Genomic DNA, 25,347 nt, shown 5'->3' with positions numbered 1-25,347 from the left:
CACAGAATAAACATTTAATAATTTCCTTCCTTCCTTCCTTCCTTCCTTCCTTCCTTCCTTCCTTCCTTCCTCCCTCCCTCCCTCCCTTCCTTCCTTCCTTCCTTCCTTCCTTCCTTCCTTCCTTCCTTCCTTCCTTCCTTCCTTCCTTCCTTCCTTCCTTCCTTCCTTCCTTCCTTCCTTCCTTCCTTCCTTCCTTCCTTCTTCCCTCCCTTCCCAGGAACACGTAGGAAAATGTTTAACAATCGGCTATCTGCTCCCCTCTCCCGAGGCAGTATGTTTCATCGCATTTGCAACGTTTTCTGACTCCTTTTCTTCAGGATGCACCACCACCAGAGCAGTAACTCAAATCCCCTCCCTGGCGTTTGTACATTTCCATCCTTTGTGGATTTCCTAGGAGTAAATACCAGCGACGTAATTGATCTACCGGTTCCAGGCCCCCGCGAGGGCGGAGTCTCCCGACGGTTTAGAAAAACGCCCGCCCCGCCCCTTGCTCAACCCACTCACCCCCAGACGTCCAGGAGTGACCCGCCTGCCGCCGTCTCCGCCCCCACATGTTGTTCCTCCGAGCAGGGCCCGCTGCAGCAGCAGTGGTTCTACGAGCGCTTCTGCCCTCCGGCTGCGTCGCTATGCACACCGGCAGCTTCACCGTCTCGAAACCCCTCAATTACCGCGACGGGAGCCGAGTGCAGCCCGTCGACGGTTCTGGCACCGAGGAGGCTTACGAGCCGGCCACGGGTGACTGGCACGCGCGGGGAGAGCGGGAGGGGAGGAGGGCGGAGGGGGGAGGGGAGAGAGGGGGAGGGGCTGGAGAGAGGAGCGCGAGATGGGAAGGAGAGAGAAGGGAGAGGAGGGGGAGATGGGAGGAGAGGGGAGGGTGGAGAGCAGGAGGCGGTGCATGAAGTGGATGATACAGTTTCACAAACTTGAAGTTTAGCTAAGTTCCTAGACTTCTCCTGGCCTCAGTTTTCCCATCTCTAAAATGCAATGTTCCTGGTGACCTCCTGGGGTCCTCTGGCCCCAGATCGAACAATAGCAAACAGTGTATTTGTCCTGTGCGCTCTGTTTCCCGAGCTCTGCAAGTCTTGAACGGTTTTTAAGCGTTAGTAGTTTTAAAGCTGCGTTTAGACTTTTAAAACAGTCGGTATGATCTCGACTGATTCTCACCACGACCCTTCGAAGATAATAATAGCCAGCATATTATAACGTGGATTTAAGGGTTATAACATGCTACACAGTTCAGTGCATCCTTCCTCGATTTCGGCCCTAATAACCACCCTGGGAGTTAGATGGCCTTAATGCTAATCACTTCCGTTTTCAGATGAAGACCCTGAGGCAGTGGTTAAGTGACTTGTCCAGGGCCACCCAGCTAGTAAGTGTCTGGGGTCGGATTTGAACTCAGGTCCTGTTGACTCCCGGTTTAGTACTCTGCCTTTGCATTTCACACCCAACTTCCTAGGTGCCCTTGTAAGTCCCGAGTCCAACTTAACCCTTGTGGAAGGGTGGTCGGTCTGTGTTGGGGGTAATGAGTCTGAGGCTGGGGACTAGATTTTTAGACTCAGCAATGTGTAGAAAGGGGCAGGGACAGAGTTAGTTTCTTGGGTCTGGTTAGGACGGGAGGAGCCCAAGTATTGGCTTGTCAAAGTAAATTGTGCCTTAGCTCTCGTTTACATCGAACTTTAAGGTTTACAGGACACTACACCTGAAATCTCATTTGTAGGGAGGAAGAATAAATTAGAAGTAGTAGTAGAGATTCCTGAACATAATTATCTGTGATTCTCACCACAGCCCTGGGAAGCCCCCGATTTTGTGCTGTGTACAAGATTTTCTTTGCCACAGGGGTTGTGCAATATTTGTTGAAATTCTATTTTAAAAATCTTTATTAAGTGACTCTTTGTTGAACTTGGAGCTTCGGAAGCCTGGAAAGGAGATGCAAAGTTTAGCTGAGACTGGTAGGCTAATTAACTGAATCTAATAACCGTTATATTAATACCAATTTAGTAGTTAGTGACTTAGTAGGAAGAGTAAATGGCACAGTTGGCCAGAAGTGAGTTCTTGAGAGGGTGAGGAGGACTTAGGAAACCTTTACTGGGATCAGAAAAATCCACCAAGTTGGTTTTCTGCTCATGAGGTCATATGTTGAGCTCAGTACTAGAAAACATAGGTGTCAGACTTACTTGCTGAGGACCAAATGCAATTGGGAAATATTTAAAATTATTAAAAATTGGGAAATAATTAAGATATAATTGAGAAATATGTAACTAACTAAATAAAATGTAATGGAACATGGGTAATGTTAATATGTAGTTTTCTATGTTATGTACCGGCCCCATTTCTAGTGGAGTTTGACACCCCTGCTATAAAGGATGGGGTTAATTATTGCATACTGTACAGTTATATGACCTTCTGTTTTGATAGTGTTGAAACATTTGTAAGGGAAGGGAAATGAAGGTCATAAACATTTATTAATTCCCTACTGTGTGCTAGGCATTGTGCTAAACTCTTCATAGATATCTAATATGACCCTCATAATAACTCTGGGAGGTAGATGCTGTTGTTATCCTCATTTTACAGTTGAGGAAACTGAGGCAGAGGTAAAGTGACTTGCCTAGGGTCACACAGTTAGGAAAGCCAGCTGAGCTAACGGAGGCTGGATTTGAACTCGTGTTCCCCAGAGCACTGAACTAATGAAATTGCTTGCATAATTGTCTACATTGGAAATATCTCTTCTTTTTATTCTCATTTTAGGCCGAGTCATAGCTACTTTCCTCTGTTCTGGAGAGAAGGAAGTAGATTTGGCCGTTCAGAGTGCAAAGGCTGCTTTTAAAATATGGAAGAAGAAATCCGGCATGGAGCGTGCCCGAATCCTTCTGGAAGCTGCCAGGATAATGAGAGTGTGTTGGTTTTATTCCTTTTTAGAGGACTATTTCCTTTAGAAAGTTACCCTTGAACTATTCAGTTGATTCTTTATGATACCTTGGCCTTAACATAAGGTTACATGCCATGTAATATAGTTGGGCAGGAAGTTCTATCTGCCTAGCTCAGCTGATCACTTAGGGCTATAAAATGGGTCTTTACTTAATCATTTCTTTCAGAAACTGGGTTTATCTTTATCTTTGCTCAATAGTAATTAATCCTTGTGGTTTGTGTACTTTTTATCTTGTTTTCTGCTCCTCTCCCCTTCCATCTTAATTGCACTGAACCCTCAGTGGCCCTCCTTCCTTTTTTTTTTTCCCCTGTCCTGTTCTCTCCATGAATCTGTTGTAGCTCATGAGATTTATGTATATGCTTTCATTCTTCACATCTTTGTGCCCTGTTTTCTAGATAATAAGAACTGTTGGTTTAATTTGCTTTATATAGCATTCAAAATGATACAGTCCCCGATTTCTTTAGGAACCTGCTACTAATGCAGGCTGAAATCCCTTGATGGATTTGTGAGTGATTCTACAACTTTTTGTGGCCAAAAAAGTAGTCATTACCCTGGTGGCCAATTCATTGATGACCCTCTCCTTTGGGATGCTAGGACTGGAAGTCTTTTTGTTATGCCAAGACCCCCCCCCCCCTCCTCCCAGGTTATGATCGACTGGTAAAATCTCTAACAACCCTCGTTCCCCTCCACACCATGATGAGAATGCTGAGCATTTGATTTTGGGTCATTATAGAGTAGTGAGTACTTAATACTTTAAAAAATTGCCTTTCTGGGGGCAGCTAGGCGGCGCTGTGGATAAAGCATCAGCCCTGGATTCAGGAGGACCTGAGGTCAAATGTGGCCAGATATTTGACACTTATTAGCTGTGTGACCCTGGGCAAGTCACTTAACCCTCATTGCCCCACCCCCAAAAATTGCCTTTCCAAATAATTTTAAATTAATTTTAATGTGTCACCTAGACTTCTTATGTTTTGTTTATTATGGTTGACAATTATTCTTTCATCTGCTAGAACTCAGAATCTGAGTCCCTCAATGTTCAAGAGTTCTCAGTGTTGATGATTAACAGCATGACTGAGCCAATGGCCCTGTTGGTTCATGCTCATTTTTTGCTGACCAGGATTGCCAGTTCCCTTTGTAGACATTTGAAGGGAAGGACAAAGGGTATCAAGAGGGCCTGTCAGCTAAAGGCCTTCTCCAAGTATAGTAAGAGAGGGCAGGAGTAAGTGGTAACAGAAAGCAGAGGCTCAAGGGGAAATTGTGAGGGGGGAGAAATTATAACAACTGATGTGATGGGAACAAGGAAGAGGAAATTGAAATTTCTGTAAGGAAAGGAAAGAGTATGTTAAAACAGCCATTAGAGATTTCTCTCTATAGCAGGCTAGAAGGAAGAAAAGCTTCAAAATTAGACTAACATTAAAACAACAAAAACAACGACATATTTCAGCAGCACTTTGGGAGATGAGAGAATTGTAGTTGAAAACAGAAGTAACATTGGTGTTCATTGTAATATGTATCAAAGGAAAATGAAATTCCCTTTTCAAGAACTCTCCAGATCCACTAGGATTGGGCTTTTGTTGAGCTGTGAGTTAAGCTAGCATTAGAACCTTGGATTCATTAAGGACAGAGCTCACTATCCTGACACACCTTTCAAATTAAACTGTGTTTTCATGATTTCCTTCCAAGGGATTTTTGGGCCTGCCCTGAGGGTTCGGAGAAGGGCAAGATGTGAAAAATGGACATCAAACTCTCTAGCGTTGTTCAGAGAACACAGTGGAGAGTATTAGAACTGGTTGATTAGATCTGGTTATTGGATTGGGAAAGAACTAACTGTGGAAGAATGAAAAGAATGTGAGGAAGGATGATCCATAAAGCATTGCTATGACATGGGAGGGAGGTTTCATATTACAAATAATTTTGTTTCACTTGCCCCAAAAATATGTTGCAGAAGCATACTTTTATGGTGTAACATTTTACAGAACAGCCCTGACAGTGTTAGGGAACCTGGTAGTAGAAAGAGTTTTGCTACTTCTGTAGGGGGTGAGGTATGGGAACCTTTATACCTTAAAAGGTAGAAAGATTCCTGTTGATTCTGTAGTTAGTGACCCTCTGAATTGTTAGTGGGGAGTCTATCTATGTCCTCAGCCTTTTTTTGGAGGGGGAGATGAGGATGTTGAAACACGCAGCTGCTTTTTTGTTGTATTATATCAAAACTTCTATTAATAACCATCTGTGATCGTTTAGGTAAATGATTTTTCCTAAAGAGTATAGAGAATGGTAACATAGGGATAGAAAGAATCTCAAAGGCCCAGCAAGTACATTCTCTTCTCTCTGAGCAGAATGGGCTGAAGCGATGCCAAAAGACAATTGAAAACTTATTTAAAAAAATCAGAGAGAATGAGACTTCCCAGACTCTCCTGGGAAATATTCCGGTGTCTCATAACCTCTAAGTCAAAAAGTTAATTCATCTTTTCCCCCCCCTAAATCTCTTGCTTTTTGTCCTTTCCATAATAAAATAGAATGCCTACACTCAATCACTAATGTTGAACTTTATCACATCACATGTTATTATTTTACTCCAGCTGTTTAGGAACATTATTATGGTTGACAATTATTCTTGCTGCTTCAGAAACTATTTTTTACCAATTCACACAATTGATGAGCTGTTGGCCAAATTGAATTTTACTCACCAGATTTAGAATAGATGAATTTGTAAACCAGCATGCAAGCACACTTGTTGACAATGATTGGTTCAGTAATTAATAGTAAACATCCATTTAGTGCCAAAGAATAACTATGAAACCAGTGTTGAAAGATTTCTTTGAACATTAAACTTAGTAGAAAAAAAGAAAGTGCGTAATTTTAAGGGAACTTCAGGAAAAAAGTAACTACCGGTTTATATATATCCATTTTCCCATCTCTACCAAAGTTTTTCAGGAAATAATCTGGGCATCTATCAGGGACATTCTTTTTTTTTTTTTTTTTTTTTTTAAAGTGAGGCAATTGGGATAAGTGACTTGCCCAGGGTCACACAGCTATTAAGTGTTAAGTGTCTGAGGCCAGATTTGAACTCAGGTACTCCTGACTCCAGGGCCGGTGCTCTATCCACTGCGCCATCTAGCTGCCCCAATCAGGGACATTTTTGATAAAAGTATGATAGGCAGGCTTTTTTTAGATGGTGTTCTACAGGGGACTGCATCATTGTGTTTGCACAGTTTATTGAAAGATGGGACCAATGCAAGATAAGATTGTTCTTACTGTTGCCTGTAAAAAAGCATTTTATTTGATAGATTAAAAAAACCCTTAGAAGGGCTCTCCTAACAAAGTGTCAGGATGCGTCTATTAATCATAGAGAATTCCTTGGAGGAGAAAATATGCTCCGCAAAGGTGTTGGCCACTGTCACGGAGCATGGGCAATCCATACTCCCAATAGCAAAGCAACTCCATGATGTCCTCCAGATGCTCTTGTTGCAAATGGTACTGTGTCCCAGTAATGTGGCAGAGTCTCTTAAATGGCTTAAGAGCTTGGCCTGACTGTTCGCACTGAGAAAAACAGTGAATGAAGAAGGCCCCATGTCAGACTGCCATGCCATTGGATGCACAACCTATAAATTTCTTCCATCAACACGTACATTTTGGGCAAATATTGCAAAAGGATGATGAGGTGGGCCTGAAATTGAGTAAGTGGATTAAAGTAGGCTTCATTGCCTGCAGGGAAATGACCCCAAGCATCTCTCTGAAATAAAGGCTTATTTTATTAATATCAGGGTTCTTTCAATGAGGTTATCTGCCTATGAGTCAGAATAATACTCTTATCTCTTAAGTGTTACAGCATGACACCCAAAGGGCGATGGAGAGCTGCCTTATTTCTCTTGTTCCAATTCGTCCAGTCTACCTTCCATTTTATGTTGTACCATAGCGACATTCCTGAGCACAAAAGCAAAGTTTTCTTTTTAGGCTAGTCACTTTCTTTTAGCATTTTCTTGAAGGGCCTATCTTGCTAAAGGTTTTCATTTTTGTTGCTTTTATTTTTATTTTTTATATCCCTGGGGATTTGTGGAAAGTAGAAATGGGCATACGCAGGACTCCAAATGAGTATTATGTGCCAACCATGATGGAAGAATTACTTTGTAATTCCTACCACTGAATTCCTTTGGATAAAATTAAAAGGATTAATATTTATGAATGTTGCCGTGCCAATTTGTACCAGGCTAATTTTTTTAATTCTCTAACAGTTTTTTATGAATATGTATATAATGTATATATATATATATATCATATGAATATATTCCTTCCTCCTAACTCTTCTCTTCCTAACAGACCCTAAAATGAAATTTTGAATCTGATGTCAGTCCCACAAGTATTCTTTTTGGGGGGTAGACTACTATTGGGTGATAGTTGTATTTCACCTTTTTCCCTTTAGTCATTGCTATTGCTTTTTTAATTCTCTTCCAGGGACAATTTTATTAATTGCAAAAACTAGATATCTTGTTTATTTTGCATAATATGACAGAAGGTGTTATTCTCAATCTTTTTTCTTCATTACCTGAAGGAACGGAAGGAAGAAATCGCTGCTGTGGAGACCATCAACAATGGGAAATCTATCTTTGAGGCTCTCTTAGATATTGATACTTCTTGGCAGTGCTTAGAGTACTATGCGGGCTTGGCTGGTTCCATGGCAGGTAAGATCATGCTGTTGACTAGGTACTGGGTCTCAAGCCATAACTCTGGGATAAATTTATAGTAGTGGGAGTTAAGGTTTTGACTTTCACTGAGAAACCCTTACCTGGTTTAGTGATTTTAAATTCATTGGTGTCTCCTGTGCTCTGGTCCACCACATTGAAACTCTAAAAGCTTCTTAGATGTTAGTGTCAAGTACAGTGGGCTGTGTCTTCTGAATACTTTTTTCGTGAGGCAGTTGGTGTTAAGTGACTTGCCCAGGGTCACACAGCTAGTGTCAAGTGTCTGAGGCTGGATTTGAACTCGGGTCCTCCTGACTCCAGGGCTGGTGCTCTATCCACTGTGCCACCTAGCTGCCCCTCTTCTGAATACTTTTTGACTGACCAGGAAAGTGTTAATTGTTTTTGCTAATTATTAGTGTGAGAATCCTTAGACTCAGTATCTGCAATGTCCTCCCTGGTTCTATACTCATTGAATATATTTGGATAAATCACCTTCTTCATAGTCCAGTGACCCCTTCTATTAGATTAAATGGACTTTTTTTTTTCCTTTCCTGGGCAATGAGGGTTAAGTGACTTGCCCAGGGTCACACAGCTAGTAAGTGTCAAGTGTCTGAGGCTGCATTTGAACTCAGGTCCTCCTGGATTCCGGGCCAGTGCTTTATCCACTGCACCACCTAGCTGCCTCCAACCCCTTCTGTTAAATACAAGATACAGTTAGTTGGATTTTGGAATGAAGATTAAGTTGAAGTTAGCCATTGTCACCATTAAAATTGAGTCATTTGGGAAATATTTACTGATTACTCACCAGAACTATTTAAGATACAAAAGTAGCATGTATTACAGTTCCTGCTGGCAAGGAGGTTGCAATCTTGTGGGAAAGATAGGTTTTATATATCTGAAATAAAAAGATAAGGGGCAGCTAGGTGGCTCAGTGGATAGAGCACCGGTCCTAGATTCAGGAGGACCCGAGTTCATATCCGGCCTCAAGACACTCCACACTTACTAGCTACGTGACCCCGGACAAGTCACTTAACCCCAATTGCCTCACCAAAAAAACCCCCCAAAAAACCCCCCAACAACAAAAAGATAAGACAGACTTTATTTAGTGCTAGAATGTACCTATCTCTCCCACCTTCCCCTTTTCTATCTCTCTTCTATACATCTATATTCATGCATATGCATATTTGTACATACACACATGCATATAGGTTTGTATATTCACATATACATACACCCATATATACATAAATGCATATATCTTAATACACAAAATATCATGTTTAGTCAGGAAGGAAAGAAATCAGTGTAGACTAGAGTTACCTGGGAGTGATTCACGTGTGATGAGAGAATTGAGCTGGGTTTTGAGGGATGGATCATATATGATTAAGTGGAGAATTGAGGCTAAGAGGTGGGCTGAACCAACGCAAAAGGAAAGACAATAGGGCAGCAGGAATGAGCGTGATGTTATGTTCGGGGAACATCGACAAGACAGCCCAACCAAGGAGGTGTATGTTGGGGGGAATAGAGTCGTAGCTCTGGGAAGACAATAGAGTTGTAGCTTCCCTTCCGTGTTTCTTCTCAGGTGAGCATGTCCAGCTGCCTGGTGGATCATTTGGATATACCAGACGGGAACCTCTCGGGGTTTGTGTTGGAATTGGAGCATGGAACTACCCTTTCCAGATTGCTAGCTGGAAGTCCGCCCCAGCTTTGGCTTGTGGTAAGGTTGGAGACGCTATAGCACATTCAAGTTAAATCAATACATTCTTTTTTGTTTGTTTTTTTGTGAGGCAGTGGGGGTTAAGTGACTTACCCAGGGTCACACAGCTAGTAAGTGTCAAGTGTCTGAGGCCGGATTTGAACTCAGGTACTCCTGAATCCAGGGCCAGTGCTTTATCCACTGCGCCACCTAGCTTCCCCAAATCAATACATTCTTATTGAATGTAAGTCAGTAAATGGGAGACCTGGCACCTGTGCTGAGAATTTTCTCTTTAGTCCCTGTATGCCGAATGAGAGGGAAGAGTAGAAGAGGACTCCAGGGATGTGGACTGAAGGATGGTGGAGGTGCCCTCACCATTGGTAGGAGAGTTAGGAAGAAGGGGATGGTTTGGGAGAAAAGATAAGTCCTGTTTTAGACATTAAGAGTTTGAGATACTGATGGGACTTGCAGCTGATGGTGTGGGACTAGAGTTCAGAAGAGAGGCTGGTGCTGGTTTTAGAGATCTAGGTGTTTTTGGTGTAGATGGGAGAGTTGAACCCATGGGAGCTGATGAGGTCACCAAAAGAAGTGATAGATAAGAGGAGAGAGCCAGGACAGAGTCCTAGGGTACACATTCATAGGGGGTGGGGCAAGGATGAAGTTTTATAAAGAAGATGGAGGAGATAATGTCATGAATACTTGAGGAGAGGGTGTCCAGAAAGGGGTGGGCACCAGCATCAGATGCTACAGAGCGAACTGAGAAAGGGCTCTTCGAATTGGTGATTGAGAATTTGTTGGTAATCCCAGCAAGAGTAATTTCCATTGACCGATAAGGTCAGAAGCCAATCAGATTGCAGAGGGGCAAGACAAACGATGGAGTTGAGTGTGGCAGATGGTTTTAAAATCATCATCTGGAGGGAAAGAAGCTCAGTTCTCCTTAGAGAAATGTATAGAAAAGACAGATCTAGAGCATTAGAGTTGGGGATGTCTGTTGAAATTGTTTCCATGCCTTTATTGCTCCATGCCTTTATTTTGAGCCATGTTGTCCCCTTGATTTTGGTTAGTGAAGGGAGTAGTGTTGTGCTTTCTGGGGAGAGCGAGCTAAATGGAAAGAACCGGTGTGGAAGAAAAGCAAAATGTATTCTTTAATACAAAGGTGGATGGAAGGGAAATTAACATGTAAGTCACGTCTAGCATTCTCGGCTAATCCTTCCTAACCAGAGCTGTCCCTCTGTTTGATATGCAGGTAACGCCATGATCTTTAAGCCTTCTCCTTTCACGCCCGTGTCAGTGTTGCTGTTGGCTGAAATCTATACTGAGGCTGGGGTGCCTCCTGGGCTCTTCAACGTGGTGCAAGGTGGGGCTGCCACAGGCCAGTTTCTATGCCAGCATCGTGATGTGGCCAAAGTTTCTTTCACTGGGAGTGTGCCCACTGGCAAGAAGGTGCTTAAGAAGGGTGTTTGGGCAGCAGGGACCTGGTTCCTACCTTAGTGTAATCAGATGCTGTGGTCTCTCCAACTTAGCATATTTTCTAAAGCGCTTACCCTCTGATTGTCGTTTTTTTCCAGCTTTTTTTGGGGAGGTGTTTTTGGCTGAAAGTCTAGTCTTATTTAAATGGTATGAAGGTAGGCAGTCAGCAGACTCTGGGTGGTTGAAATGGTATGTTTATGTAGGACCAAATTGAGGTGGAAATCATTGTCTCCTTCTGTTTGAATGTATCAGAGGAGAAATTTATTATTTCTGAGGGTAAAGTGTTTACCTGTATTGCTTAGTGCCTTACTACATTTAAACTGGGACCTGAGAAGGAAGAATTTTAAAAATGCATTTTTTAGCTAAACCTCCTTCTTCCCACTTATCTCTTCTTTTTCTAAAATCTTGCTAAGCTCTACAGCATGACCCTCCTTGTTCAGTTCTGTAGCCTGGTCAGAAAAGGGAAGTGAACCTAATCTGGCCTGACCCATTCTCATTGAAACTAGAGTGACTCTGTGATCACTATATCCTTTCTTAGTCCTCCAACCCACCTCACACCTACTAGTTGTAAAAGGGCTTTTTTTTTTTTTAAAGTGAGGCAGTTGGGGTTAAGTGACTTGCCCAGGGTCACACAGCTAGTAAGTGTTAAGTGTCTGAGGTCGGATTTGAACTCGGGTACTCCTGACTCCAGGGCTGGTGCTCTATCTACTTTGCCACCTAGCTGCCCCCTAAAAGGGCTTTAAAAAAAAATCAGTCATGCATATTAAGGTAGTCTTTTTTCTTTCCTAATTTAGAAGTTTAATAAATATTTGGTATTAAGTATCAGTGGAAAAGGATGTGTTTTAAGTAAGCTTGTGGTCCAAGAACAGTCAGTCAACAAACATTTGTTTAGTGTTTACTGCCTGCCAGGTGCTATGCGTAGTGTCAGGGATACAGAGAGAGAACAACAATCTCTGCTCTCCAGGAGCACCTATTCCAGTGGGGGGGACGGTAGCAGGAAGGGAGACGAATGTGAATAACTAGATAAAAAAGAGGAGCGGTATAAAGGGAAAGGATCTCAGAGGGAAGACATTAGCAGCGAGGGGGCCTGGGAAAATCCTCCTGCCGAAGGTGGGACTTGGGCTGGATCTTGAAGGACACCAAGGATTCTAGGAGGTCCAGGTCAGGAGCTGCAGAGAACTCTGTGGGCTCAGAGGACCAGCCATCAGTACATATGGGAGAAGGCCTGTGGGAGGAGGCCGGCGAAAGGAGGAAAGGGGATTCCCTGCTGACTTTTTTATGTTTGTTGTATTAGATCATGGAGTTGTCCTCTAAAGGCATCAAACCCGTCACCCTGGAGCTTGGAGGCAAATCTCCTCTCATCATCTTCTCGGACTGCGATATGGAGAATGCTGTGAAGGGAGCGATGATGGCCAACTTCCTCACTCAAGGCGAGGTACACATGTTCCCCCATGAAAAAGGGAAGTGCCACTGGGTGCTTCTGTGCCGAGAACAGTCGTGCAGTAGCCAAGCTCCTGTCTGGGAGGGGGTGTGACAAGGAAGCCCACCTGCTTTGACTTTAGAGACAGATAACTGTGAAGTATTAAGTCTCAGAAATGTCAGGGAACTAAGAGGTCATATCACCACAACCTAGAGGGGAATTAGAATTTTCTCTATATTGTTCCTACAAGTGCTCGCCCAGCCTTGGATAAAAGGTCTCTGGTGAGGGGTCATCCCCTGCCTTCTAAGGCTTCCCATTCCACTTGTGGGTAAGTATAATTGTTAGGAATCTAATTCTAACCCTATCACTTCTCCTCATTGCTCCTAGTTCTGCCCTTTGGGGCCAAGGAGAGGAAGTCTAACCTTCCTTCAGCATCCCAGTCCTTCACATATCTGAAGTCATCTATCGTGTCAAGATTTTTGAGTCCCAATTCTCTCTCTCTTAGTTATCTCTCCTAGTTCTATGTCATTTGACAGTTTGATCAATATACCATCTATGCCTAATGAAAATGTCCAATAGCAAAGCACCACATTAGAGTCCTTTTTCCAAGTTGACATGGAACCATTAAGTTCATCAGATTCCAAATCTGACTATTTAATTCTACTGCTGCCTAACTCACTTTTTTCCATCTTGTCCATACAAGTAGCACAAGAAAATTTTTTTTTTTGATCAATTCTTTTCTTAAATTCTTGCTAAGCTCTACAGCATTACCCTCATTGCTCAGTTTTGTAGCCTGGTCAGAAAAGAGAAATGAACCTAATCTGGCCTGACCTATTCTCGATGAAGCTGGAGTAACTCTGTGATCACCACATCCTTTGTGAGACATTAAAGATGCTCGTTAACCATGCCTGTAATAACATGTCCAGTAATTTTGCCAGGAATCAAAGTTGGGCTCACCGGCTTATACTTCACAGATCCTTCTCTTGTGAAAATTGGGACATTCGCTCAGCTCTGGTTCTGGAGCACCATGAAGTTTCAAAAGGTTACTTAAAATAGCTCGGCACTCACATCTCTCAGCTTTACCACTGTCCTGGCCTGGAGTGTATTTGGGTGTTCTCTTTTCTCTCCCTATTCATGTTGGATTTTGATCCCCTATTAGCTCTTTTTGTTTGGCCCCTTCAGTTCAAAAAATGATTCTCCCTTAGAACAGAAACAGAAGCAAGATTTAAGACAAGTGACATCACCTCTTGGGAGAAGAGAAATCAGTGATTCATTTTTTTGGGGGGGTGGGGTAGGGCAATGAGGGTTAAGCGACTTGCCCAGGGTCACACAGCTAGTAAGTATCAAGTGTCTAGGGCCAGGTCTGAACTCAGGTCCTCCTGAATCCAGGGCTGGTGCTTTATCCACTGCGCCACCTAGCTGCCCCTGAAATCAGTGATTCTTAATATTTTTATTGGCTAGCTCCTCCCTGCTGCCCCCCCCTTCCCATGCCCCAAATGGTTGTTACAAAGTATATATAAGAAAACCCCAATATAGCCAGTCTGAGGCCATGGGACAGGAGTGACATGGATCTAATGATGACTTTAAAAAAACATCTCAGCTCAGACAAGTCATAAACCCAGTAGAAGAGGTTTATCTGTCTAAAAAGCACCATGCGTTTTTCTGGGTGTTATCTGCATAGTTAGCAGTATTGGAAAATTCTCAGGGATGGGAAGAGTCCTCATTTTTCATCTTAGGCTTTTCATCTTTTAGAAGGTTTTTAAAAAATTATATAATTTATCTTCTTTGTTTTTGTTCTCCCCGAACCCTCCCCCTGACCCAGGTTTGTTGTAATGGCACTAGAGTGTTTGTGCAAAAAGAAATTCTGAATAAATTCACAGAGGAAGTGGTAAAACAAACCCAAAAGATAAAGATTGGGGACCCCCTTCTGGAAGACACAAGAATGGGCCCCCTCATCAACCGACCACATCTACAACGTGTCCTTGGGTTCATCGAACAGGCAAAGAGCCAGGTAAGAAATAAGGAGAATGTGGATCTCATCTTTTCTTGCCAAGTATTAAAATAGTTGGTTCTCCTATACATTTATTTCTATTACTAATCTAAGCCTATAAAACGTTCTTCCCCATACACTGTTTATAAATCTACTTATGTTCAAAGTCTTTAGGTTTTTATCCTCCTGAGATCTTTGATTATTTGTCTTTTTTTTCTTTATTATTTTCCCTTCTTGCTCAGTTTCTGACTTCCTCTCCTCTAATGGTAGCTTCCTGGTGGGGCTGGATCTCAAAGTTTCTCAGCTTCTTCCCTGTCTGAGCAACTCACCAGCCTGGGTCTCTGCCCTAAATGACTTCGGGGGAGACAAAACTGGCCTCATTTGTCTCTTTCCCTCAGACTTAGTGCAGTCCCGTCCCCCTAGCTCCCCCCACCCCCAACATGTGTATAGGGTGGGCCAAAAGTCATGAAGGGTCTGATGTTTTAATAACTTTTTGAAAATTATTATTTCTATTATATATACATATATCCTATATATATGTATAGCATATGATGCTATAGTATTGTAAATTTAAAATGAAAAATAAAGGAGTTATGAAACATGAAACCCCTTCATGACTTTGTGACTTTTGGGCCACCTAGTACATGGTGTCCTGCCCCAGTCCCTCTCTTCCTGTTTTCTGGCCTAGCACTTCTGAAAGCTGCCACCAGATGGCAGTGCCTCCAGACAACTGACTAATAATTGAATGTGTATATGTGTATATAAGTATATGTGTATGTATATATATATATGTATGTATGTATGTATAGCCTATATCGGATTGCCTGCTGTCTGGGGGAGGGGGGAGGGAGAGGGGTTTGAAATTGGGAATCTTATGTGAACAGATGCTGAGGGCTGTCTCTGTATGTAACTGGAAAATATTAAAGTACTTTTATTTAAAAAAAATAAAATATGAAAAAAAATAGACATGAACATTTCTGATACATTAATGATAGCAAGTCTTCTGTAGTCTTCTCTGTCAGTGCTTCTATTTTGCTCAGTGTAGCTTTCAGAATGAGATGCTGCATAGAGATTTCTGCATCTGATGAGCTTCCTTCTAGAGTCAGCTTGTTAAAGAAGACATAGAAGGTGATTTTTGTATCCCCAGCACTTAGCCCAGTGCCTGGCGCATAGTAGGCTCTTGATAAATGCTCCTCAATGGATGGATTCTTAGGGATGACAGAAGCTGGAATATGCTCAATGATAGAATCAGAATTTGACCAAATCCTAACAGGTTGGAGGTATGGGATTTGAAGGGCTTTGTTCTGGGAAATGATCTATCAATATACATAAAAATATACATAAACCAAGATTTCATTTAAGAAAAATGACTCCTTTGTACTCAGCGGTCCCAGAACTTGGAAATGCTAGAATGATCAGAAGTAGAGTGAGTCCAAGAGTGGGCAGGGCTCAGACTTTTCAGGGACATCCAGTTACTGGGCATGGGGCAGGAATTCTTGGGCTTGTGGCCATTTGCTGCCCCCCTGGGTGGTGTGTAGGCTTTGTGTAGGGTGGAGATGTGGATGCATCCTCGTATTGATCTCCTCAAGAGGGTCAGAGAGGGCATATGTGCACTTTTGAGGTGAGGTAAAGAGGGATTCCTTGCTTTGGAAATGCCCCCTATGTTATTTTCACCTCTAGCAATGCGATTTCCCGACATCAGTGGTGTTGGAAGGAGTCCTATTCATTAATTACCCTGTATCATCTGAGAGCCTTTCACTGAGGCCTCCAAACTCAGTTTGCTTACTCATTTCTGGTTTTGTTTGTAGAAGATCTCTTGCTTCCTTCAGAATCCATTTAGTTAAAAGACTGAAATTTTGCCCATGTGGTTTCTTTCTGATAGCAAATTATGGAGCAGATGGTGGAAGGGTTTTAATATATTAACTTTTCTGAGGAAACATGCTGTTAAAGCCCAAGCCGCTCTTTAGTCTAGCAATGCTCCATGTGCTGATTTTGCCAGAAATAGGTCATTGCCATTTATTTGTTTCATGTCTCCATGTGGATCAGCAGAGACAAAGTGCAGTGCAGTTCGATGGTGCGGTGGATAGAGCACTGTATCTAGAGTCAGGAAGACCTGAGTTCAAATCCAACCTCAGACACTTACTGGTTTTCTGAACCTGAGCAAGACCCTTCTTCTCTGCCTCAGTTTCCTCATCTTTGAAATGGGAATTATAAAAGTGCTTAATACTGGAGTTTTTCCCCTAGGTGTATTTTTTTAAACATCTCTCTTTGCTGTCTGGGTAGGGTACACACTTTATCTCCTACATGCCCATGCATGTCTGCCCTCCAGTTTCTGCCTTGGGCTCTCTCCTCTTCTCTTTTGATATTCATTCACTCACTTGGCATTCTTATCTGCTTCCATGGGTTCAGTCATCTCTTTGTACCCATGATTCCCAGATCTGTATATCCAATCCCAGTTTCTTTCTTGAGCATTGACAACCGAATATCGGACATCTCTACCTATACATGCATCTAATGGCCACCTCAAACTCAACTTGGCTCAAACTAAAGACATTTATTAAATACATGCCATGTGTGAAACAAAGACAAAACCAATAATGGTCCCTTCTGTAAAGAGATTGGGCTACTGAAGCCTTCATCCTTCCAGAACTCCCTGTTTCTCTTGACATTGGCAGAGCAAGTGAGAAGAAAGTCAAGGACAGAAGTAGGCACAGATGCCCATCTTAGCGCATGTGCAAGAGGACAAGGAGCCATTGAGGCAGTGGCTAGAGGGGTGGACAAAGCAGGAAAAGGTGGTTATCTAAGGAGCAGAAGGAATGGGAAGTATCCAGAAAGAGAAGCAGAAGTTGGTCTGCATTAGAACTGGCTCTGGAGGCAGAGGATTTGGGTTCAGATACTGTCTTTGACACTCGCTGCTTGTGTGAACTTCCCTAGGCCCAAGTTTTCTCGTTTGTAAAATGAGGGGCTTGGATGAGATGGTCTCTGAGGTCCTTTTCAGCTCTGGATCTTTTTACTGTAAGTGCCACAGTTAGGCTAAGGAGGGTGGTTTTGGTGACTAAGGGGTCATCAATGAACTCTCTGCCTGTGGCTTCAGGAGACATGGCTGTGGGAGCCACACTGCAAAGGGTAAGGAAGCAGAGGAATCAGATCCAGAAAACTTTTTCATGAGGTTTGGCTTTGAAGGGGAGGTAAGCCACGAGCTGCTGGCTGGTTAGAGTGTAAGGAGCAGTGAAAGGATTGCTTTTTTTTTTCCTTATTAGGTAGAGGAGACATTAGCATGGTGATAGGCAGATGGCAAGAAGCCCATGGAATGGGAGAGATGGAAGATGGGTGGGAAAAGAAGGGATGGTCACCAGCTTAGGCTCCTAAAGGAAGCAAGAGGGGAATGGATCAAGGGTACAGATAATGGGATTGAGCTTTGAAAGGAATAGGGATACTTTTATCTCTCAGCTGTAAGGTGAGTCGGGTTAAGGTTGCCCCCTCAGTCATCATCTTCTTCTTCTTCTTCTTCTTTTTTTTGGTGAGGCAGTTGGGGTTAAGTGACTTGCCCAGGGTCACACAGCTAGCAAGTGTCAAGTGTCTGAGGCCGGATTTGAACTCAGGTCCTCCTGAATCCAGGGCCGGTGCTCTATCCACTGTGCCACCTAGCTGCCCCTGCCCCTCAGTCTTCTTAGTTAAGTTGGAATCTGAAACCATCTTCTATTAAGGGTGTTTGTGTGTTGAAGGTGGAGGGGGGTGCTTACAACTGGGTCCTTGAAGAGAAGTAAGGAAAGGATCCAGATGAGTCATTGTGAAGAATGAGGGTCAGTAAACTCTACCGGTATCCTAACACTCTTCTCATCTGTGTTTCCTGTGGAAATGTCTCCTTGGGTCCTGTCTTAGGCCTCCCTTGCTAAGCACAGGCAGCATGGTTTGGAAATACCTGGGAAGAATTTCACGTTATGGTCTTGTGTTTACATACCATAAATACTGGTTTTGTTTGTAGGGTGCTAAAGTGTTGTGTGGTGGAGATGTGTATGTGCCAGAGGATCCCAAACTGAAGGATGGTTACTACATGAAACCTTGCATACTAGGTAGGTCCTGTTGCCCTTTCAATCCAGCATTGTAGGGAAACTTATTCTATTTGGGAAAAAAAATTATAAACTAGAAAATCATCAACAAACACAAGCATTACCGTAAACTTAGAGAACCTTAAAAAAAAGAGCATTTGGTACAAAGCCATGAATCTGTTATACAAAGATTGGTTTAAAAATATAACATTAAACATGGCAATTCCAACACTGCCTTTCTTGTCTATTGTCTTCGGAACTTCCTTCTGCTTTCTAGTTTCTTTCTAAAAACGTATTGTGGGTGATCTTTTTTTCTTTTTGCCTCATTATCACTCATCTCTCTATTACCCCTACCACACCCTCAAAATAAGCCCTTCTTGTACCAAATGAAAAAAACAAAAAAAACTTTTTGTAATATTCTAAAGTGTGGTATGCTTGAAGCAGGTATGGTGCCTGCAGGTCCCAGAATTAGATTGTGTTGTATTGGTCATGTCTGAAAAGGTGTCTTTTGCTTCCCCTACAGTCCTTCACTTCTCTGCCAAAAAGTGGGGGCCACAAGGAGCTATGTCAGTTTAACACATGTTGAAATTAATTTTGATTGCCAGGTCCTGCTTTAAGGGTTTTCATCCTTAAGTAAGAGCATTTTATACGAAGTGAAGAGAGATAACAACAATAATGATAATGGCTAATAGTTATCTAGGGCTTCTTATGTTCTAGGCATTTTGTTGGGGTAGCTAGGTGGTATAGTGAATAGAGTATTGACCTTGGAGTCAAGAGGACCTGAGTTCAAATCTGTGGAATTTTATTGTCTGCTCCATCAAATCTCACCTCAGACACTAGCTGTGTGACCCTGGGCAAGTCACTTAACCCCAATTGCCTTAAAACATCCAGGGCCATCTCCAGTTGTCCTGAGGCATATCTTGCCACTGGACCCAGTTGGCTCTGGAAGAGAGAGTGAGGTTGGTGACCTTGCACAGCCCTTCCTCACTTAAATTCAATTCACTAGAAGTCATGACATCATCCCCATGTCATGGTCCTCTTCGAGAATGAAGGATCAACAACAACAACAACAGCAAGGAACTGTGTTAATAAATGCTTTACAATATTATCTTATTTGATCTTCACAACAACTTCCTGAGAGTAGGATTAAAGAGAGTAGCACAAGAAAGCTTTAAATATTTTATGCAGGGGGGCAGATAGGTGGTGCAGTAGATAGAGCACCAGCCCTGGATTCAGAAGGACCTGAGTTCAAATCCAGTCTCAGACACTTGACACTTACTAGCTGCGCGACCCTAGGCAAGTCACTTAACGCTCGTTGCCCCACCAAAAAGAAAAAAAGTATGCAGAATAAGATACGAGGTCACTATAATGTGGAAATATTGTTTCATTGAATCCAGTTTAGTTATCTTCAGGCTCAGAAAAGAAGACCTTTGATTTTGAGTTTTTGAAGATTGTAATATAATTTTACAAGATAATTCAGTTGCCCACCTCTTCCTTCTACTTGGTATCTTGTCGTTGTTAAGCACAATAAACTGACCATGTACTCTCGCACACCAGGAAACAGCCCCAACCATGTATTTCTGGAACTAATAAAAATTTACAATGCATTAATAGACTTTGTCCTAAAGAGCAAGCTGATTTTTAACAAATTCTGGGGTGGTGATTTTTTTTTTTTTTGCGTTTGAAAGAATGACTTAAAAAAAACAGATGTAAAGACCAGGACACAGGTATCTTACAGGTATACTTTAACCTTGAAAGTAGGCCATATCCTAATGACATTCTCAACTTATGGTTAAAAACTGAGAACTAAGGGCTAAGAAAAGTCCTTAATGTAGAAGTAGCCTAAGCCTGCCTCTCTTCCCTGGAGATTCCTAGGTGACTAAAGGTCATTTTTACTTCTGGTTAAAGGTCTACTCCCTTTGGTGAGTTAAAATTTAGGCAAGAATTGGGCTGGCTTTTCCTCCCCGCTTCCTGAGTGTTTCATTACTGTTTTATCCTCTCTTTTTTTTTCCTTCTTTCCTTTAAAATATTTTTTAAAATTCAGTTTTATTTCCAAATCGAAATTGTCTTCCTTCCCTTCTGTTCTCCCCCCATCAAGAAAGCAAGAAAAATAAAACCCATTACAAACATGCATAATCATGCAAATCAAATGCCCACATTAGCCACATCTTTTTAAAAAAAATTGCTTCCATCTGCATTCCTGAGTCCATAACACTCTGTCTGGAGGTGGGCAGCATGTTTCATTCCCCTCATTCCTTTTTATCATACTACAGCTCTGGTCTGCAGAGCTCACTCTTGGCTGGACAATCTGGTAATATAGTATGCATTATTATCTGCCATGAGTGGGGGGATAATGAAGTGTTTTGGTTAATTAAATATTCTGTTTAATAGTTGTCATGTGGATTATGAGTTTTGAAGGTATTAAAATCCTTTGGACCTAAACTAATTATAATTTAATTTTTTCTCCTGGGAGCAGAAGTCTCTTAATGAAGCACTTAGCTTACAGCATCTTCATTAAGGACAGTAGCAGTTTTTGTGCTGTAGGTTGTATTGAAGCACCATTGGTTTACAAGGGCTGGTGAGAAGATTGCTGTCTGAATCGGGAGTTGTCAGTCTTCATTTTGGGCCAAGCCTTGCTTGTATATGACAGTTGAGCTAGGAAGGTTTTTTTTGTTTTTGTTTTTTGTTTGTACAAAAGCAAGAGGTGGGCCAGATTTGTCCCTTGGGTGGTAGTTTGCCAATCCCTGCTCTAAATCACTGTCTATGTTTATGCCTATGTAGGTTCAGTAATGATAGTAGGGTAGCTTAATATGTAAAGGAACTCTATTGAATTTCATCATAAAGCGAATAATTAGTCCTTCATTTATCTGTTTTGTAAGTTTATAAAACTTATTACAGATTTTCATATTAGATAAAGAAGTATGTAGCTGGAAATAAAGACTTCTTTCTTCAACAACAAAGAAAAATTTTATCAGATATCAGGAACAGTTCCCAATTCACTAACATTTGCTTTTGTTACATTTTTCTCACTTGTAGGGAATTGCAAAGATGACATGACTTGTGTGAAGGAAGAGATCTTTGGACCAGTCATGTCCATTTTGCCCTTTGACACAGAGGACGAGGTCCTTGAGAGAGCAAATGACACCACCTTTGGACTTGCTGCTGGTGTCTTCACAAGGTAGGCCTGGCTTTTCAGGCAGCAGGAAAAAAGCTGTCCCATGCCAGTGGGGTGGGGGTATCTGTCCAAATGCCCCTGCTCTCAGCTCTCCAGGGGCGTTTCTTTTTAGTTTGCATGCCCCGTGTTTGTCAGGAGGAGCTAAGAGTTTAGGACTAGCGTCAGAACTATGCAAAGGGAAAATTCTTTGCTTTCTTTTTTCTTTTCTTTTTTTTTTTTTTAGTGAGGCAATTGGGGTTAAGTGACTTGCCCAGGGTCACACAGCTAGTAAGTATTAAGTGTCTGAGGCCAGATTTGAACTCAGGTACTCCTGACTCCAGGGCGGTGCTCTATCCACTGCGCCACCTAGCTGCCCCGAAAATTCTTTTCTTAGCAAACATGAGAACAAGGATAAGCTGTTTGACTGTGAATCACTCAGTCATTAGGGATTTATTTAGCACCTACTATGTGCATGCTAGGTACTGTGCTAAGTTCTGGGGATAAAAAGAAAGGCCAAAAGCTAGCCCCCTGCTTGCCAGGAGCTCATAGTTTAATTGGGGAGACAATATGCAAAGCGCTGTGTACAAACAATATATACAGGATAAATTTGAGATAATCCACAGAAGGGGGGCCCTAGAATTAAGGGGAAGGAGGTTCAAGAAAGGCTTTTTGAAGTACAAGGTGGGGTTTAAGATGGGGTTTGAAAGAAGCCAGGAATGCAGGAGACAAGAGATAGGGGAGAGTGCATTTCCACCCTCAGGAGATGGAGTATATGTATGAGGAATAGCCTGGAGGTCAGTGGATCATAGAGTATTTGGTAGGGAGGAAGGAGTAAGTAAGGAGGGGGGGGATTATGAAAGAATGTGAATGCTAAACAAAGGTTTTATAATTGATCTTGGGGGGGGATTATGAAAGAATGTGAATGCTAAACAAAGGTTTTATAATTGATCTTTGAGGTAATAGGAAACTACAGGAATTAACTGAATAAGGGGGTGGCATGGTCAGACTTTCTCTTTGGCAGCTGATAGACTGCAGTGGGGAAAGATGAGGCAGGGGGATCAGTCAGAAGGGACATTGGAATAGTCCACATGGCATCCAAAGGTAGAAGGGGCATGTGCAAGAGGTGTTAAGAAGGTAGAATTGACAGGACTTGACACCAGATTGGATATGGAGAATGAATGAGGGGTGTTAAAGGTGGCACCTTGGTGGTGAGCCTGGGTGCCAGGAGGGTTCTTAATTAGGGGTAGGCTGTTTCTCACGGTCCTTTTCTACTTAGCATTAGGTTGTGTGCTTCTGATGATCTAGAGATGAGCAGCATTCCTCCCATTGAATTGGGGTGTGTATAGGGACTTCAAGTTTTTTGGATTTGTGATTTGAGCAAGATGAGTTCCTAGGCCTCAGATTTTGCTCTGCTATATCAACATTGAGATTATTTCACAAAGGGAGACATGCTTCACTATCTGGATATGCCACCATTGATTTCAATGAAGGTTTTCGAGGTGAGCCCCTAAAACCCCAAACCCCTCTATACTTTGCACAAAAGATAAAGGTCTTAGAACTGTTTTGGAAATGATAGCTGGGTTTTCTTACTCAGTTATTCTCCTGGCTAAATAACCTTTGAAACCCGCTGATTGCTTGCAAACTTTGATCTCTGAAAGTAATAGATAATTGTTTCTTTCCCTGCAGGGATATCCAGCGGGCTCACCGAGTGGCAGCTGAGCTTCAAGCTGGAGTGTGCTACATTAACAATTACAATGTTAGCCCTGTGGAATTGCCCTTTGGTGGCTTTAAGATGTCAGGTGAGGATCGCAGGCCAAAAAGGGAAGAATGAAGGGGATTCTAGGGACACTTAAGGGCTTTTGGCACCTCAGTACTGTAGAACTCAGAGACGCGGACACACACACACACACACACACACACACACACACACACACACACACAATCTGTGTCTCTGTCTCTGTCTCCCTCTGTCTCTGTCTCTCTCCTTCTGTCTGTCTCTCTGTCTCTCTCTTTACAGATGATGGTAGTACACAGACCAAAGGATCATCTCCACCATGATCAAATCTTTACCAATACTGGCCAACATTCCTTGTCATAGGCACAAAACTGTTGGAACATCACTTGCCCTGTAGCACAGTACTGTCAGACAAAAACATTTATTAAGTGATGTGCCACCCCCAATCACTTGGCATTTTCTTTCATTCAGGATTTGGCAGAGAGAATGGGCGTGTGACAATTGAGTATTATTCACAGCTGAAGACCGTCTGTGTCGAGATGGGTGATGTGGAGTCTGTATTCTGATGAGCTGAGGCAAAGATCTGTGAAAACAGCACCACGTGGTGGGGTCACAAGATGAACATCTTGGCACCAAACATAACTGAAAGCTAATTGGGACCCAGGCCTGTTCAGCCTTTGGAATTCTGGTCCTTCAAGAGGAGAGAATTGAGTGATTCTCTTTTCTCATCCCAGTTCCCTGTTAAAAACATGTAATAACATTTTCTACAGATTAACCAAAAGAACTTTGATTTTTCTTCAGTGTAAATCTCTACAACACCCTAAAGTGCCAACTCTTTGTTCTCTCTAGGAGAGTAGGAATACCTAGAACTTAAAGGGATTAGATCTATCAGTGGTGTTTGTTGTTTCTGCCTAACCTGTTTTAAAGTTAGAAAGGTGATATTTTTGCTTAGTGATTATTTTTATTAAATATCTTAGTCTCATTCCGTTGTTGGACACAGCTTTATTAAAATGTAGGTAAAGTCACTTTTCCTGCTTAGTACAGTTAAGGCTTAGGTCAGACAGAGTTTTTAACACCAGTTGCATGAAAGACTTTGCTTCCTTTCAGAGCCAGTATAGGAGTCTCTTTGGCTTCCTTCTTGAAATATCCTCATCTGGCAAACCCTTAGCCACTTCTGTGACCAGCAGGTAGAAAGTTTTTGTATGTTCATGTAAGAATGAAACGGTCAGATTGAGCTGAAGCAGATGAATCATAGTGGAATTGCATCCCATGAACATCTAGCTTATCCGAATTCAAATATATATGTTGGGCAAAAGAGAGAGAGAGAGAAAGAAAAAGAGAAGGAGAGAGAGAGAGAGCCAGAAATAACCATTGTACCAGTTCAGGACCTCATTTAGCCTATTCCTTGGAAGGAAGTGTGCCCTGGGAGCCGTGAATGTGCTGTTCTTTTTCCACTTCCCACAGTCCTCCCTCTTGGTTTGATTCCAGGGTGATTTTAGAAGCTTTTTTTCACTAGACATGCAGACACTGTGCCTTCTGCTTAGGCCACTTGAGCTGATGGACAGATGGTCCTCGATGGCTGTCCTGACATTCTTGGCCTCTCCTGAGTTTTCTTTGTTTTCCTTTTGTGATGCTGATGTAGGAAGAAGAAATAGTTATGTGGTGGAGTATTCACTTCTATGTGAAGCCTGTTCAAGAGTACTTTTTTTCTAATCGTTAATGATCCTGTTTTTGTTTTTTTTTCTCTACTTGTGTAAAAGTCCCAGTTCAGCTTCTGTCCTGATCAATAGCCTGTCTGGTCATCATGAAAAATAAAATTTAAAAGCATATCTCAGATCCATGTGCTGGGGCAGATTGCCTTCTTTTGCCCAATTTTAACATTTTGAAAATGTAAGGGGAAAGCTCCTTGTGACTTATCTTTTTTTTTTAGTGAGGCAATTGGGGTTAAGTGACTTGCCCAGGGTCACACAGCTAGTAAGTGTCAAGTGTCTGAGGCCGGATTTGAACTCAGGTACTCCTGACTCCAGGGCTGGTGCTCTATCCACTGCACCACCTAGCTGCCCCTCCTTGTGACTTATCTTTCAGCTCGCAGGGCCCTGAGGAGAGGTTCCAAAGCCCCTGCCTCTGCACACCATGGAGACAGAATAGATTGGGAAGGTTGGTAGGAGTCCAGAGCTAAACCAGAGCTTAAGGAGGGAGGGCAAGAGCAAAATCATTCACTCCACTCA

General features: G+C 42.3%; 1 protein-coding gene across 1 annotated transcript; it reads left to right on the top strand.

Annotated features, from left to right (window-relative positions):
• Window positions 1-281: 281 nt before the first annotated feature.
• On the top strand, window positions 282-24,955 carry ALDH9A1 (aldehyde dehydrogenase 9 family member A1). Its single transcript, XM_044004103.1, has 11 exons — window positions 282-735; window positions 2,746-2,891; window positions 7,476-7,605; window positions 9,188-9,322; window positions 10,548-10,744; window positions 12,066-12,206; window positions 14,014-14,202; window positions 18,167-18,254; window positions 21,267-21,408; window positions 23,071-23,183; window positions 23,591-24,955. Exons 1-11 carry the CDS (start codon window positions 552-554, stop codon window positions 23,683-23,685), a joined length of 1,560 nt encoding a protein of 519 aa, XP_043860038.1. The 5' UTR covers window positions 282-551; the 3' UTR covers window positions 23,686-24,955.
• The last annotated feature ends 392 nt before the right edge of the window (window positions 24,956-25,347 follow it).

The sequence above is a fragment of the Dromiciops gliroides genome, chromosome 4 (assembly GCF_019393635.1).
Source record: "Dromiciops gliroides isolate mDroGli1 chromosome 4, mDroGli1.pri, whole genome shotgun sequence".
Taxonomy (NCBI): domain Eukaryota; kingdom Metazoa; phylum Chordata; class Mammalia; order Microbiotheria; family Microbiotheriidae; genus Dromiciops; species Dromiciops gliroides.
This window is presented reverse-complemented; position numbering and strand designations above follow the sequence as displayed.

What these genes read in the sequence shown, in the direction of transcription:
- ALDH9A1 (XM_044004103.1), top strand. Translation starts at nt 552, where the DNA reads ATGTTGTTCCTCCGAGCAGGGCCCGCTGCAGCAGCAGTGGTTCTACGA. An exon ending in AAGCTGCCAGGATAATGAGA is followed by an intron (nt 2,892 to 7,475) that starts GTGTGTTGGTTT and finishes CATTACCTGAAG; the next exon opens with GAACGGAAGGAAGAAATCGC. An exon ending in CGCCCCAGCTTTGGCTTGTG is followed by an intron (nt 9,323 to 10,547) that starts GTAAGGTTGGAG and finishes TTTGATATGCAG; the next exon opens with GTAACGCCATGATCTTTAAG.